General features: G+C 50.7%; 4 protein-coding genes across 4 annotated transcripts; 3 read left to right on the top strand and 1 right to left on the bottom strand.

The window, feature by feature from the left end:
* Nucleotides 1–739: 739 nt before the first annotated feature.
* On the top strand, nucleotides 740–2,388 carry APUU_50873A (DUF803 domain membrane protein; the record flags this gene model as incomplete). The annotated part of the gene is made up of 8 exons (XM_041705918.1): nucleotides 740–753; nucleotides 833–876; nucleotides 931–956; nucleotides 1,046–1,136; nucleotides 1,192–1,282; nucleotides 1,345–1,505; nucleotides 1,569–1,860; nucleotides 1,911–2,388. The coding sequence occupies 8 exons, from the start codon at nucleotides 740–742 to the stop codon at nucleotides 2,386–2,388; spliced, it is 1,197 nt and encodes a 398-aa protein (XP_041558356.1).
* An 851-nt stretch (nucleotides 2,389–3,239) lies between these two features.
* APUU_50872A (SacI domain protein) lies at nucleotides 3,240–6,292 on the top strand (the record flags this gene model as incomplete). Its single annotated transcript, XM_041705916.1, has 3 exons — nucleotides 3,240–3,453; nucleotides 3,549–4,315; nucleotides 4,379–6,292. The coding sequence occupies 3 exons, from the start codon at nucleotides 3,240–3,242 to the stop codon at nucleotides 6,290–6,292; spliced, it is 2,895 nt and encodes a 964-aa protein (XP_041558355.1).
* Nucleotides 6,293–7,121: 829 nt separating this feature from the next.
* Nucleotides 7,122–10,207, top strand: APUU_50871A (putative importin beta-2 subunit; the record flags this gene model as incomplete). The annotated part of the gene is made up of 3 exons (XM_041705915.1): nucleotides 7,122–7,223; nucleotides 7,436–10,048; nucleotides 10,106–10,207. 3 exons carry the CDS (start codon nucleotides 7,122–7,124, stop codon nucleotides 10,205–10,207), a joined length of 2,817 nt encoding a protein of 938 aa, XP_041558354.1.
* A 639-nt stretch (nucleotides 10,208–10,846) lies between these two features.
* On the bottom strand, nucleotides 10,847–11,936 carry APUU_50870S (putative 26S proteasome-associated ubiquitin C-terminal hydrolase; the record flags this gene model as incomplete). Its single annotated transcript, XM_041705914.1, has 3 exons — nucleotides 10,847–11,657; nucleotides 11,736–11,830; nucleotides 11,895–11,936. The coding sequence occupies 3 exons, from the start codon at nucleotides 11,934–11,936 to the stop codon at nucleotides 10,847–10,849; spliced, it is 948 nt and encodes a 315-aa protein (XP_041558353.1).
* Nucleotides 11,937–13,155: the final 1,219 nt, after the last annotated feature.

The raw sequence follows: 13,155 nt of genomic DNA, 5'->3' as shown, positions 1-13,155 counted from the left end.
AGCATCAAAGTTTGGCTCGTTGAACAAACTGGCACACTGCTATTCTTGTCGCTCTGGGCCTGGTCCTGGCTTGCGTAGGCATCGAAAGCGGCCTTGTTACTTATTAGTCGTGCGACCCTCCAGTTTGCCAGATGACTTTTGGCCTCTTGAAACTTGCCCTTCACACGCCCTTCTTTCGGCCCTTGTTCACTCGTTTGTCCTTCTTTCACCTGCTCTCTTGGCTCTCTCTCTTTTTGCACTCGCGCCTGTTATTCCTAAATCCCAACCTTCGTTGTCTGTTACTGTTCTGATCGCCAGTGACATACTTGGTTTGCCGCTTCGTTCGCTTGGGCCACTTACGCGTCCAGATCCAGTCCCAGCAACCCCACCGCACGAGTGCAGCAGCAACAGGCCCGGCCGCAGCCAGCCTCCGAATCGACCTCCATCGAGATCGATCCTCTAATCAATAATCCCCAGCACTCGCCGTCCGCAATCTGTCCCATTCTTCAGGCTGCAGGGTCTTCAGCCGCTCCATTCTTTTTCGACTGCTGTCCTTGTTTCGCGACCCTCCGTCTTCATTCCGACCGGTATTCCTGTGTTTGTGTTGGTGCATTCTGGGCTCTCGACAACTCGCCGACCGGGCCCGCTCACTATCTTCCTTGCGATCGCTCACGACGCTTTTGTCTTCCTTCGTTCGAATCACTGCTAGAGTTGGAGCTTTTTCACCAGGAGGAGCAATCGCTCCTTGAGCACAGCAAATATGATTTCAGAAAAGTACGCCCGTCGCATCGCCTCTTCTGGCTCAATCCCTTCGTTAGACGACCGCATTCTAATCGGATGATTCGGACAACAGGTATATCGGCCTTTTACTGGCCATCTTATCAACAATGGCTATTGGTATGGTTCTTCCTTCTCTATTCTATTACTCGCGCAGTACTGACCAGTCCCAAGGCACAAGTTTCGTCATCACGAAAATAGTGCGTATATACCGGATCCCGCCCTTCCTTTCCTCCGACTATCAAAGCCTACGTTCGGCCGGGATAAACAACTCACTAATTCCGCACAGGGTTTGAATCATGCGACAGAACGACATGGGTTTGAAGGAGAAGGATTTTCATATTTGAAGAGTCCGACGTGGTGGGCCGGAGTCAGTATCTGTATGGAATCGATCATTACTGTCAGACCGAAAATAGAAATCTAACAAGGTCGCAGTGGCTATCGGAGAAGCCGCCAACTTTGCCGCATATGCATTCGCACCCGCTATTTTGGTTACACCGTTGGGTGCGCTAAGTGTCCTAATCGGGTGAGTTGCGGTTACCTGTCCTACTTATTCGAATGGCCTGGCAAATTGCTAACTCCTTAAAGCGCCGTTCTAGGGTCCTATTTCCTCAAAGAAAGACTTGGTGTCTTGGGGAAGCTGGGCTGTGCCATGTGTTTACTGGGTTCAGTCGTCATTGTTTTACATGCGCCACCGGACCAGCCAGTCGAAACGATTGATGAGATTTTGCACTATGCGCTTCAACCTGGTACGCCTCAGCGCCGAATATATCACGAATGGGAATTCTAACTCTTTGTTTCCTTGATTCTAGGCTTTTTGGTCTATTGCCTTGCAGTCGCTATCTTTGCCTCCCTGATGATCTACCGTGTCGCACCATTATATGGGAAGAGGAATCCTCTAATTTACATCTCGATCTGCTCCACCGTTGGCTCCGTCTCCGTCATGTCCGTAAAGGCTTTCGGAATTGCCTTGAAACTCAGTCTCGGAGGGCACAACCAGTTCAGTCATGCGTCGACATACGTTTTCCTCATTGTCACGGTTTTTTGCATTCTCACACAGATGAACTATTTCAACAAGGCATTGAACGAGTTCTCGACCTCGATGTGGGTAGCCCTGCTCAAAATAAAATTGATCTAGCTAACATTCTCCACAGTGTCAATCCCTTGTATTATGTCACATTTACGACTGCTACGCTCTGCGCCTCTTTCATCCTGTTCAAAGGATTCAACACAACCGATGCCGTGAACACCATTTCGCTACTCTGCGGCTTCCTTATTATCTTCTCCGGGGTATATCTCTTGAACATCTCCCGGCATGACCCAGACGGACAACTGCTCAACTCGAAGTTTGATGAGGAAGGGGTTCCCACAGATGGCATTGCAGGGTTCCAAACGCGTCGATCAATGCAGGCGCGTAGAAGCCACGAACCGCACCGCCGCAGCTCTTCCAGCGTCGCCTTCCTGAACGGCCATGGTGATCGTGAAGGACTTATTCACTCTTACGATGTCGAGAATCAAAATATTGGCTTATCGGAACTGGCCGAGGAGAGTGACGGGGAGCCCGGCCCTACCTACAAAGGCCAGGAGGTAGATCACACGTCGCAGCAACGGAAGAAACACGACGATCAATAGTAGACTATGACCCACGATTTCACAGCTGTCCTGCTGGCTGTGCTAGCTTATTTACGACAGGTTATTACGCCATCTCTTTTTTTGTGTTCATTTTCCATACTCCCGTTTCAATTCTCTATATCCGCCGTCACAACCGATGCTTATTGAGCGTATCGGGCTGGAGACTATGTACTTTTATCTTCTCGCCATGACAGAAGAAACTTATGACCAGAATCCAGAATAGCGGCCGAGTCACGCCTTTTTGGCCAGAATACGGCGGTATGTTTGGTATGACTTTTACCATTGATTGGGCAAAAACGCAGGCGTTAGTGCTTGCGGTAAGGATTTGAGTTGTATATACCTATGCATTACAGTCGATTTTGAAATAGATTCGAAGCGAAGTTTTGTTATGTTCTCCCGGGCCTACGTCATAGGTAGCCGCATAACTTAGCCCGCGCCGTGGGTTGTTTATTGGTTTATTTTAACGGGATAAACGGGGCTCATTAAGATCCAACCGATAATTCTTCAGATTTAACGGTGATAAAGGTCTGACATGGGCAATGAAAGGACAGACCATATCCGTAGCCTGATCTCCGATTTCCTGCAGAAGGATCAGGAGCGGAGTGGGGGAATGACACAAGGCCTCATGTGAACTGCGAACAGCCCGACCCGTTACGATCATTTCCAAGTTCGAGTCCAACATCTCCTGGGCGCGCGGCAGCAATGTATGCAAATATATCGATGGCTATATCTTATCATCATTTTACATGATTAGATATTAATTTGACAGCCAGAGCCCGCCTACTCCCCTACCTAAGCGAAATTCTCAGCGAGGCAGCAACCACTGAGTTGCCCAGTGGAATGCAGACAACATGCCTAGCCTGCTACGAAAGGTAGTCATCATCGCAGCGGTCGATGGGCTCATCCTACAATCCTCGGGGAACGGCCTGCGCTACAATGGCAACAGCGACTCCTCATCGATTCGCATTGACTATAAAACGAATCGCATCTCGTCCCTCCTAAGCCCCGCACCAGACCTAACTGAGGGGAAAGATTTTACAGCCTTGGAAAGCTATGGCATTGTTGGTGAGTAGATACCCATCGACCGCTGCGGCTAGATTGACTGCAGGAAAGCAATCAATCGCGTTGTACGGAGTAGATTCTAATTTATTGATTTGCAGGCCTTCTATCCGTTGCGTCATACTCGTTTCTCATCACGATCACGCAGCGCCATCAAGTCGCCCAAATCCAAGGCAAGCCGATCTACACCATCGCGAATGTCGCCGTAATCCCCACATCCTCTCACGAAGATGCCAGTCGCGCGATAACGCAAGCAAAGGAGAGCATCCTGCAAGGCGAAGAAGAGAATGACGACAGCGATACAGCATCCGAGGATGCAGACGTATCCGAAGCGGAGAGCGATGGCGCAGACACCGAAGTCAACACAGCGCCAGTCTCGCCAGTTCGGGAAGCGCGTCCCGCCGGGACCGACAGCATCAGTAGCAATATCACAGAGAACATGATTGGTAAGAGGCTGCGGTTCGGCCGCTTCGCGGCGAACTGGCTGTCGCGAAAGGCGATGGGGTTGCCTGGGCTCGGTACTGCGGAGTTGAATACGGATGATGCCGTGGGTATACCGCTGGTGGAATTTAAGGAGGGTGAACCTGTGGCGTCGGGATCATCGGCTGCTCTGAATACAGAGTCTACTGCTCCTCCTACATCTGCGAAGGATGACGGGACTCCATCACCGGAGAGTGAAGGAAATCCGGAACCGCCTACGGCGACCAAACCGATTGAGTTGCTACCGAAGTTGCTGCGGTATACGAAGTTAATCTTCTCGTCTCGCAACTTCTTTTTCTCGTATGACTACGACCTCACGAGGCCGGTTAGCGTTCAACCACCGGCTTCGAATGGACATCTGCCGCTATACAAGTATGCGGATGAACTGGTGTGTGAATCGATACCCTTTTTTCATTTTTGGTATATCTAATCTAATGCATGGTTTCTTTAGTACTTCTGGAACCAAAACCTTATGGTCCCATTCGTGACAGCGGGTGCAAATCATGTGGTCTTACCTCTTATACAGGGCTTCGTCGGCCAAAGCGAATTCACAGTGGCCGCAAAGTCAGATCCCACGGCTTCTTCTGAGGCAGAGGCTGCGGAGGCATGCATTTTGGGCGAGAAAGAAGAAGCACAGGAGATACACACAGATGGCGAAAAGCGAAATTTCTTGCTTACTTTGATCTCCCGCCGGTCAGTCAAACGGCCAGGCCTGCGATATCTACGTCGTGGAGTAGACGACGACGGCAATACCGCCAATACTGTGGAGACGGAGCAGATTCTCTCGGTTCCAGACTGGGATCCTTCCCATAACGTCTACTCTTACCTTCAGCTACGAGGTTCAATTCCGTTATACTTCTCGCAGTCACCGTACTCCTTCAAGCCGGTTCCTGTTCTCCATCATTCGACTGAGACGAATCAACTTGCATTTGAGCGACATTTTCGCACTATAAGCCGACGCTATGGGAAGATACAAGCCGTTTCCCTCATCGACAAACGCCCTCCTGAGGTGAAAATAGGGGAGCAGTACGAGAAATATGCTGAAGAACTGAATATGTCTGGCGGCATTGACGGCACCCCACTTGGATTCGAATGGTTCGATTTCCACAATGAATGCCGGGGTATGAAATTCGAGAACGTGAGCCGGCTGGTCGATAGACTCTCAGATACCCTGGGCGAGTTCAAAGGTACAGTCGTAAACAACGGCACCGTCCTTCAAAGCCAGATGGGGATCGTGCGGACCAACTGCATGGATTGCCTTGACCGAACGGGTGTCGCACAATGCGCCTTTGCACAATGGGCTCTAGAGAACGAGTTGAAACAGGAAGGAATCGATATTGATCTAGGTGGTGACTCCTCTACTGGGTGGTTTAACATTCTGTGGGCGGATAACGGAGATGCCATCTCTAAGCAGTATTCTTCAACGGCGGCGCTGAAGGGCGATTATACAAGGACCAGGAAACGAGACTATCGTGGAGCTCTGAATGACTTCGGGCTGACGCTGTCTCGGTACTTTAACAACATTGTCAACGATTACTTCTCGCAGGCATGCGTTGACTACCTCTTGGGCAATGTCTCGACCCAGGTATTCCAAGAGTTTGCAACGGAATTACAAACAGCGGATCCCGGTATTTCAGTTCAGAAACTCAGACAGAATGCAATTGACACAAGTTGTCGCATTGTGATCAGTGATCAGTCCGAAGAGTTCCTGGGCGGGTGGACCATGTTAACACCCCGGCAGCCAAATACACTTAGAACACTGCCATTCGAGGAATCAGTCCTACTTCTCACTGATGCGGCCGTCTACAGCTGCCGTTTTGATTGGAATATAGACAAGGTACTGTCGTTCGAGCGGATCGATTTGCGCTCAATCTCTCGTATGAACTACGGCACATACATAACATCAACCCTAACAGAGGCACAATCCGACGAAAAACGCAATGTCGGCCTAGTAATCGAGTTCCGCGAAGGCGACAACAATGCTCTCCGAGTGAACACACGCTCCCTCCAGAGCGAGGTCGACCCGAAAGCACTAGACAACCAGTGGGACATGGCCTCATGGTTTACGGGCTCACAGCGCGCGAAAACACGCGTTATGGCATTCAAGGCCCTTCCGCTGTCGAATTCGGTTACCCAAACACAGCGCAGAAATAGCGTAACAGTGAGCGAGACAGACTGGGTCCGCACTATCTGTGAGGAAATCGAGCGGGCCATGAGAGCGGGCGAGACGAAGACAGAGGCGGATGCGGAGCCGCGACCTTCTGTTATAGAATCGTCTGAGATCATCTCACTGGCTGAGGCGAAGAAGCGAACGGGCCTATTGGAGTATTTGGTGCACGACATTAAGAAGATGGTCTGGGCTTAAGCTTGGATGCTTGCCATTTGTGGATACATAATAAAGGTAACGGGGTCTTTGGAGGAGAGGGAGTTGGGGTTACATAGGTTGATATACGAGACTTGTACATACGGAGTTTATCCGCGCATAAATGTCACTTTCATGATATTTCCGATGATTCTCTTAAGACATAAACGGCGGTAATATCTGGATTGGAATTCATGCCACCTACCAGTGTTTTGTTACTGTATTGACCGTACTGGCTGGACAAAGAGGGTGCCTTGGAATATCTCGAATCCAGGGCAGAGAGTAGATAAGTAAAGTGGATAATTATTTTTAAAAATAACTAGACAGGCAGGGGGCCTTTCCCAATTTTAGGAATAATTGCCTGGCCTTGGGCTGACTCGAAAATCTGCCCTAAAAGTCTGACTTGGTCTTTGCTGTAATTTGTGTAATCTTGTATTGGTTTACAGAGCTGAACATTCTTACTTTTCTTTGATACCAGACTGGCTGGGAGATTTGCATCGCATCTGTTGACAAAAGACTTTTTTGATAACTATCTGTTTATTCCCTACCCTTCAATATTAAGACTGGCTTAATATTCAAGTCTGTCCCAAAGCGTGCGGAAGCATATTGGGGCTGTTGGTTGGTTCTGGGGAAGGGTTGGAGCCAACTGAAAGTTCCCACCACAGCGGGGTTTCTGGGCCTACACAATTGCACCGTCGACCACTCCTCCCATCTCCTGCGAGCTCCTCTCTCCCCTCCTCTCCTTCTCCTCTTAATTTTGCATCTCTTTCCCAGTATTGGGATTCAATTGTTACCGGTTGAATCCGCTGCTTCTTTTATATTTTTTTTCACCATGGAGTGGCAGCCTCAGGAGGAGCCACTGGGGCAGCTGGCCTACTGCCTCAGGGATTCATTGAATTCTTACAACAGTGCCGCCCAGAAGCAGGCCGAACAGGTATGTCGCGCATTCGTATTTAAATTCAAGTCGCTCTATGTTTCTCCACATGACGCTTGGATGTATCATTTCAAATTGCAATCTGCTTCCATATAAAGCTTGCCCCGTCTGCGATCGTATCTTTCTTTTTTTTTTGCCCCTGCGCCTTTGTCTGTCTTGGAAATTTTTCTTAGATACCATGACTGACGTGAGAGCGCCTCCCACCATGACAGATGCTAGAACAAGCGACCTCATCGCCAGACTATGTCAACTATATCACCTACCTCTTCTGCACGCCGCAGAAACCGGCCGTCTTGAATTTGCAGGCGGCCGAGTACGACATGGTCCGTTTCGCCGCGGCGATGAACCTCAAGATGAAGATCCACATCGCATACAATACAATTCCCCAGGATTCCCTCGCCTATATCCGCTCAGCCACCCTCATCGGCCTCCGGGATAATAACGCCCAGGTGCGGAACTCCGCCGGTATCGTGATAACGGAGTTGATCTCAAAGGCGGGGCTATTGGCGTGGCCCGAGGTGCTCCATGAGCTGCTGAACCTGGTTGAAAACCCGTCCGGGGATGCAGCTACAACAACTCGGGAAGCTGCAATGTCGGCCTTGTTCAAGGTCTGTGAGGATAACCGCCGGATCCTCGAGCGGGACTACAACGGGCAGTGCCCCCTGGACGTGATCATCCCGAAGCTACTTTCGTTCAGCTCCATCGAGAGCTCCCGAATTCGGGAATCGGCGCTGAAGGCTGTCCTTATCTTCCTCCCTCACCGACCCAAGGCTCTTCTCGCGCAGATGGATGTGTTTCTGTCGCAGCTGTTCCAGCTGTCTAACGACTCTTCGCTGGAAGTCCAGCGTACGGTGTGCCAGGCTTTTGCACAGCTTGTGGACTTCGCCCCGGAGAAGCTCATTCCTCATATGGAAGGGCTGGTCAACTATATTATCATTCAACAGCAGAGTCAGGTCGACCCGGAACTGAACCTCGATGCTGCGGAGTTCTGGCTGGTTGCGGGTGAGCAGGATGCCCTACAGCAGCCTTTGGCTCCGCATATGCCAAAGATTGTGCCAGTGCTACTGCAGAGTATGGTATATGATGAGGAGGAAGCTATCCGGCTAGCGGGCGAGGGCGATGACGCTGACGTGGAAGACCGCGAAGAAGATCTAAAACCACAGTTTGCTAAGTCCAAGGCTGGTCGCTTAGATACTACCAAGAACGCCGGACAGCAGAACGGTGATGCGCAGGCAGCACCACAGGCAGAGGATGATGACCTCAGTGAAGGTGAGATTGAGGACTCCGAGTTCGGGGACGATCCCGAGGATGAGTGGACGCTACGCAAGTGCTCTGCTGCTGCGTTGGATGTCTTCTCGAATGTCTACCATGAGCCAATCTTCGAAGTCATCCTACCTTATCTGAAGGAGACCCTTCGTCACGAACAATGGGTGCAGCGGGAGGCCGCTGTTCTGACTCTCGGTGCGGTAGCGGATGGCTGTATGGACGCAGTTACTCCCCACCTTCCTGAACTTGTTCCATACCTGATTTCCCTGCTCAATGACTCGCAACCGGTGGTTCGACAGATCACCTGCTGGTGTCTTGGCCGCTATTCCGAGTGGGCTTCTCACGTTGGCGAGCCGTCCGAGCGAGCTCGCTTCTTCGAGCCCATGATGGAAGGTATCCTCCACCGGATGCTTGATGGAAACAAGAAGGTCCAAGAGGCCGCCGCGTCTGCTTTTGCTAGCTTGGAAGAGAAGTCAGATGCCAACTTGATCCCATACTGTGAACCCATTCTCCGCCAGTTCGTGCTGTGCTTTGGCAAGTACAAGGACCGCAACATGTACATTCTCTACGACTGTGTGCAGACCCTGGCCGAGTGCGTCATGGGCGAACTGGCGAAGCCTCAACTCGTCGATATCCTCATGCCCGCCCTCATCGACCGCTACAACAAGGTGTCTGACCAGTCCCGAGAACTTTTCCCGCTGCTAGAGTGTCTTGGATATGTGGCGGCCGCATACGGCGACGCATTTGCCCCGTTCGCACCGCCACTCTTCCAGCGATGCATTAAGATTATTTACGAGAATCTGCAGGAGTACATGAACTCCGTGAACAACCATACCATCGACGAACCGGACAAAGATTTCTTGGTTACCAGCTTGGACCTGCTGAGCGCGATCATCCAGGCGATCGATCCAAACAAGAGCGGAGAGCTGGTCGCCAACTCGCAACCGCGGTTTTTCGATCTGCTCTGCTTCTGTATGCAAGATCCGAACTACGAGGTGCGACAATCGTCCTACGCTCTGCTCGGTGACTGTGCTATCAACATCTTCCCTCAGCTAGATCAATTCACCAATGAGATCGTGCCCATCCTCATCAAACAGCTAGACCTCGACCTGATCCGCGATGACGACCGGCACACCGGCTTTAGCGTATTAAACAACGCTTGCTGGTCCTGTGGAGAGATCGCCGTGAACGAAAAGGCCGGGCTCGCCCCGTACGCAGAGAAGCTATACCACGGCCTCCTATCCATCATCAATAACGAGGAGATCATCGACTCGGTCAACGAAAACGCCGCCATGGCGCTGGGCCGTCTAGGAATCTGCTGCTCAGACCAGCTTGCGCCGCGATTGGCAGAGTACGCCGGCACGTTCCTGAAGTCCATGAACAAAATCGATTTCACGCGGGAAAAGGCGTCCGCTTTTCTGGGATTCAACCAGGTCGTTATGAAGAATCCAGCAGCTATGGAGTCATCTCTTGGTGGATACTTCCAGGCCATTGCTGCTTTCCCGGGCAAGTCACTTCACCAGGATGAATTCCAGGATATCCAAAGTTCATTTCAACAGGTACTGTCGAATCTTCTTTTTTTTTTTTTCTCTTTCCTTTTACTAACGACAATGCAGGTCCTGCAAGGTTACAAAAATATGATACCCGATTTCGATTCGTTCATGACCCAGCTTCCGCCGCCTGTCGCGCAGAAGCTCCGCTCTGTATATCAGATTTAGATTCATTGTGCAGCATTTTTGTTATGGGATCTGGCGAAGGGCGTATAAAATCATCATCTTGCTTTTTCTTCCACTTGCTTTCTTTTCTTTCTTTCTTTTTTCTTCTATTTACTGCTTAATGGCATTGCGGTCCGGTCTGAGTGCATATAAGAAAGAGCAGGCAGCAGGGAGACTATATGCACAACACTTTAAAGAGATGGGAAGCGAGGGAATGATTACCGACCTATGAATGAGAGACGACGCGTAATGGCCACTTTATGATGATGATTTGTATACTGCGTTAGATAGACTAGGTAGCATATTATGTAGATTTTCACAGCGGCCTGACTTTTTTCTTTTTCTATATCTCATTTTATTTCATTTCATTATCTGCTTGCAAACAAGGCATAGCATGGATGGATGGCTTCGTGAGTTTCATACAACTTTTATCTTCTCTTTATTTTTATTCTGTCTTTTTTCAGATATTTCATCGTGTCACTCTAATAGCAGTGAGTGTGGTGTTCTTGGAGTAAAAAATATTCATAATGATTTCGTTCTCGGTGGCAGACTGCAAATGTCCTCGCAACCTACTGGAGTATCATACAATTTCATACTTCCGATCTTGATGAACAAGAGCTAAAATGAGGAGACTACCGTAAGCTAACGCCTCAACCTCTTCTCTGTCTCCCCCTCAGCCCTCTTGACCCACGCATCAATAGCCCCCTCCCCCTCCGCCTCCTTCCCGCCAACAACGCCCTTCAGAACCTCCCCAATAAAACCTACAAAATTGCTCCTGCGCAGCGAATTCTCCCAAGCCCATCCGGCGCGCTTCCTCTCCTCCGTGCGCAGCGCCTCAAAATCACCAAGCTCGCCGGCCCGGATCCTCAAATCCTTCACAACAGCCATAAGGTTAAACCGCGTCTCGGTCTCGGGGTACCGCGCAATCCGTCGCTGCAGCACCTCAATCACCTTCTCGGGAAATGTGTCCGTATCACAAGGCCCATGCGAGATCGGCGCCGGCTGCAGCCCGTCAAGCTCGTACAGCTCCCCGTCCACGGGCGTGTATGCGATGAAGTGGTAGACGTCTCCTTCCTCGTCTTCGTTCTGGGGCCGGCTTGTCTCGTCGACGAAGGGACTGGCCTTGGCGAATGCATTGTGGGCGGTGCGGATTGTTTCGGAGTTTGAGAGGGCTTCGCCGCGGAGGTCGGAGGGGAAGCCTGTTGTGAAGTCCTTGAAGGAGGAGAGCTCGGGGCCGAGAAAGATTGGGGTTTGGTGGTTTTCGGGGGTGGGTGTGTCGTGGTTTAGGAGGACGGAGAGGATGGCTTGGGTGCCGCAGGCATTTTGGATTGTTTGGTTTGCGAAGAAGAAGTTCTCGGGGAGGTTGGTTGCGGGGGTGCCGTCTTGTGTCTGGGTGTTGCTGGCTGCGGGGGCGCGGAGGTATTTGAAGAGGAAGATAACGCCGTAGACTGTTCTGTTTGGCAAAACGGCGTTGTGTTAGCTGCGGAAGCTGGGACTGTATTAGATGAGAGATTAAGTGGCTGTAACCTACCCTAGTGAGCGTATCGTGTCGGGATCGAGAGAGATCAGCTCTTCAAACTGGACGCCCTTGACGCCGAGATTCTCGACAAGAGAGGTGAAAACACCCTAAAAGAAGAACATTAGCATCTCGTCTGGATTAACTTCATAGCGGGAGTTGTATTAGACATACCTCGTCTGATTCGATTGTGCTCCAACCTGCTGCGTCGGCCATTGTATAGCTCTTAGATAGCTAGCTAGGAACACAAGTTTGTTTCTGCGTTGATGTGATGACATTGATTGATTGAAGCAGTTCCTGTTTGTTATGTTTGCCAACGATACAAAGTGTCTAAACCATACAAACCAAGCAAACCAGTAAAACAACCCAAACCCAACCGTGGAAAACAAATCCGCTAATCCCCATCAAGGCTAGGCCTGTGCCAATCTAATCAGGCTAGCGCAACATCTCGATCCGGAATAGCGGCAGATGCCGAATACGAGGGTTCCCAGGAGGGTTAGACTGAACGGCCTGAGGGCGGCCCACCGGCTCCACCAATCTTTGTGCTGCCCAGCTTAGTTCATCCTTCAAGGAGGGTGACGGTGTCAGTGCCAGTGCCAATCTCTCGATCTGTCTGGGTGCTGGCACTGGCTCCTGGCTACTGGCTCCATGTGGGACTTGACTGAATTGTGAGGTTGGCTACTATACTCGTCTTGGCCCGTGGGAATGGGATCATCTGCTAGTTCTCTGAATCTGATGACTCGAGTCGGTACCAGCTTTGACGGGGGGTATGACTCTTTGAGTCCTGGAGCGTTCATTAGTCCAGGTGTTGTGGGGAAGGCACTACTGAGTCGACAAGGCTACCTTGTGTTCTACCCATCTCCTCGGAGTGTTTTGAATTAGGCACTTGCTTCCTGTAAGGCAGGTCGGTGAACAATTCCCACGTTTGTTCGCCAGCTGTTTCAGCCCCTCACTTCCGCCATCTTAAACAGCGACTTCTACCAGGTATGTTGACAGTCGCACGCGAAACAACAGAAGAATGCCCCGAACCCTGAAATGCAGGAACACGCTGATCTTTCTCGTAATTTCTTCAGTATCCTGACCAGGATTCTATAATTATCTCCCATGCATCCATGATCCATCCCACCCATGCGCTCGGTGTCGCATCATACCCTGGCTTCGGGGGGCCGCGATATCCTTCTCCCCGCGGCTGTTCGGGCCTTAGCCTATGAGGTGGGTGGGTGCTGCCGTGGAGCCAGGTGAAGACTGAAGACCCTGTTTGCCCGCCAAGCAAGTGGAGGAGGAGGAGATTCTCCTCTCCTGTAGTTTCCGACGCTTTTGATCTTCAGACCACAACTCCAGTTGCATTATCCGCCCCTCCCAGGCTCCCACCCATACCCATTATTTTATTACTAGTATCATTATTGTCAACTTGTCAAGGCTGGAATGGAAAAAA

This window comes from Aspergillus puulaauensis, chromosome 5, assembly GCF_016861865.1.
Source record: "Aspergillus puulaauensis MK2 DNA, chromosome 5, nearly complete sequence".
Classification (NCBI taxonomy): Eukaryota; Fungi; Ascomycota; class Eurotiomycetes; order Eurotiales; family Aspergillaceae; genus Aspergillus; species Aspergillus puulaauensis.
This window is presented reverse-complemented; position numbering and strand designations above follow the sequence as displayed.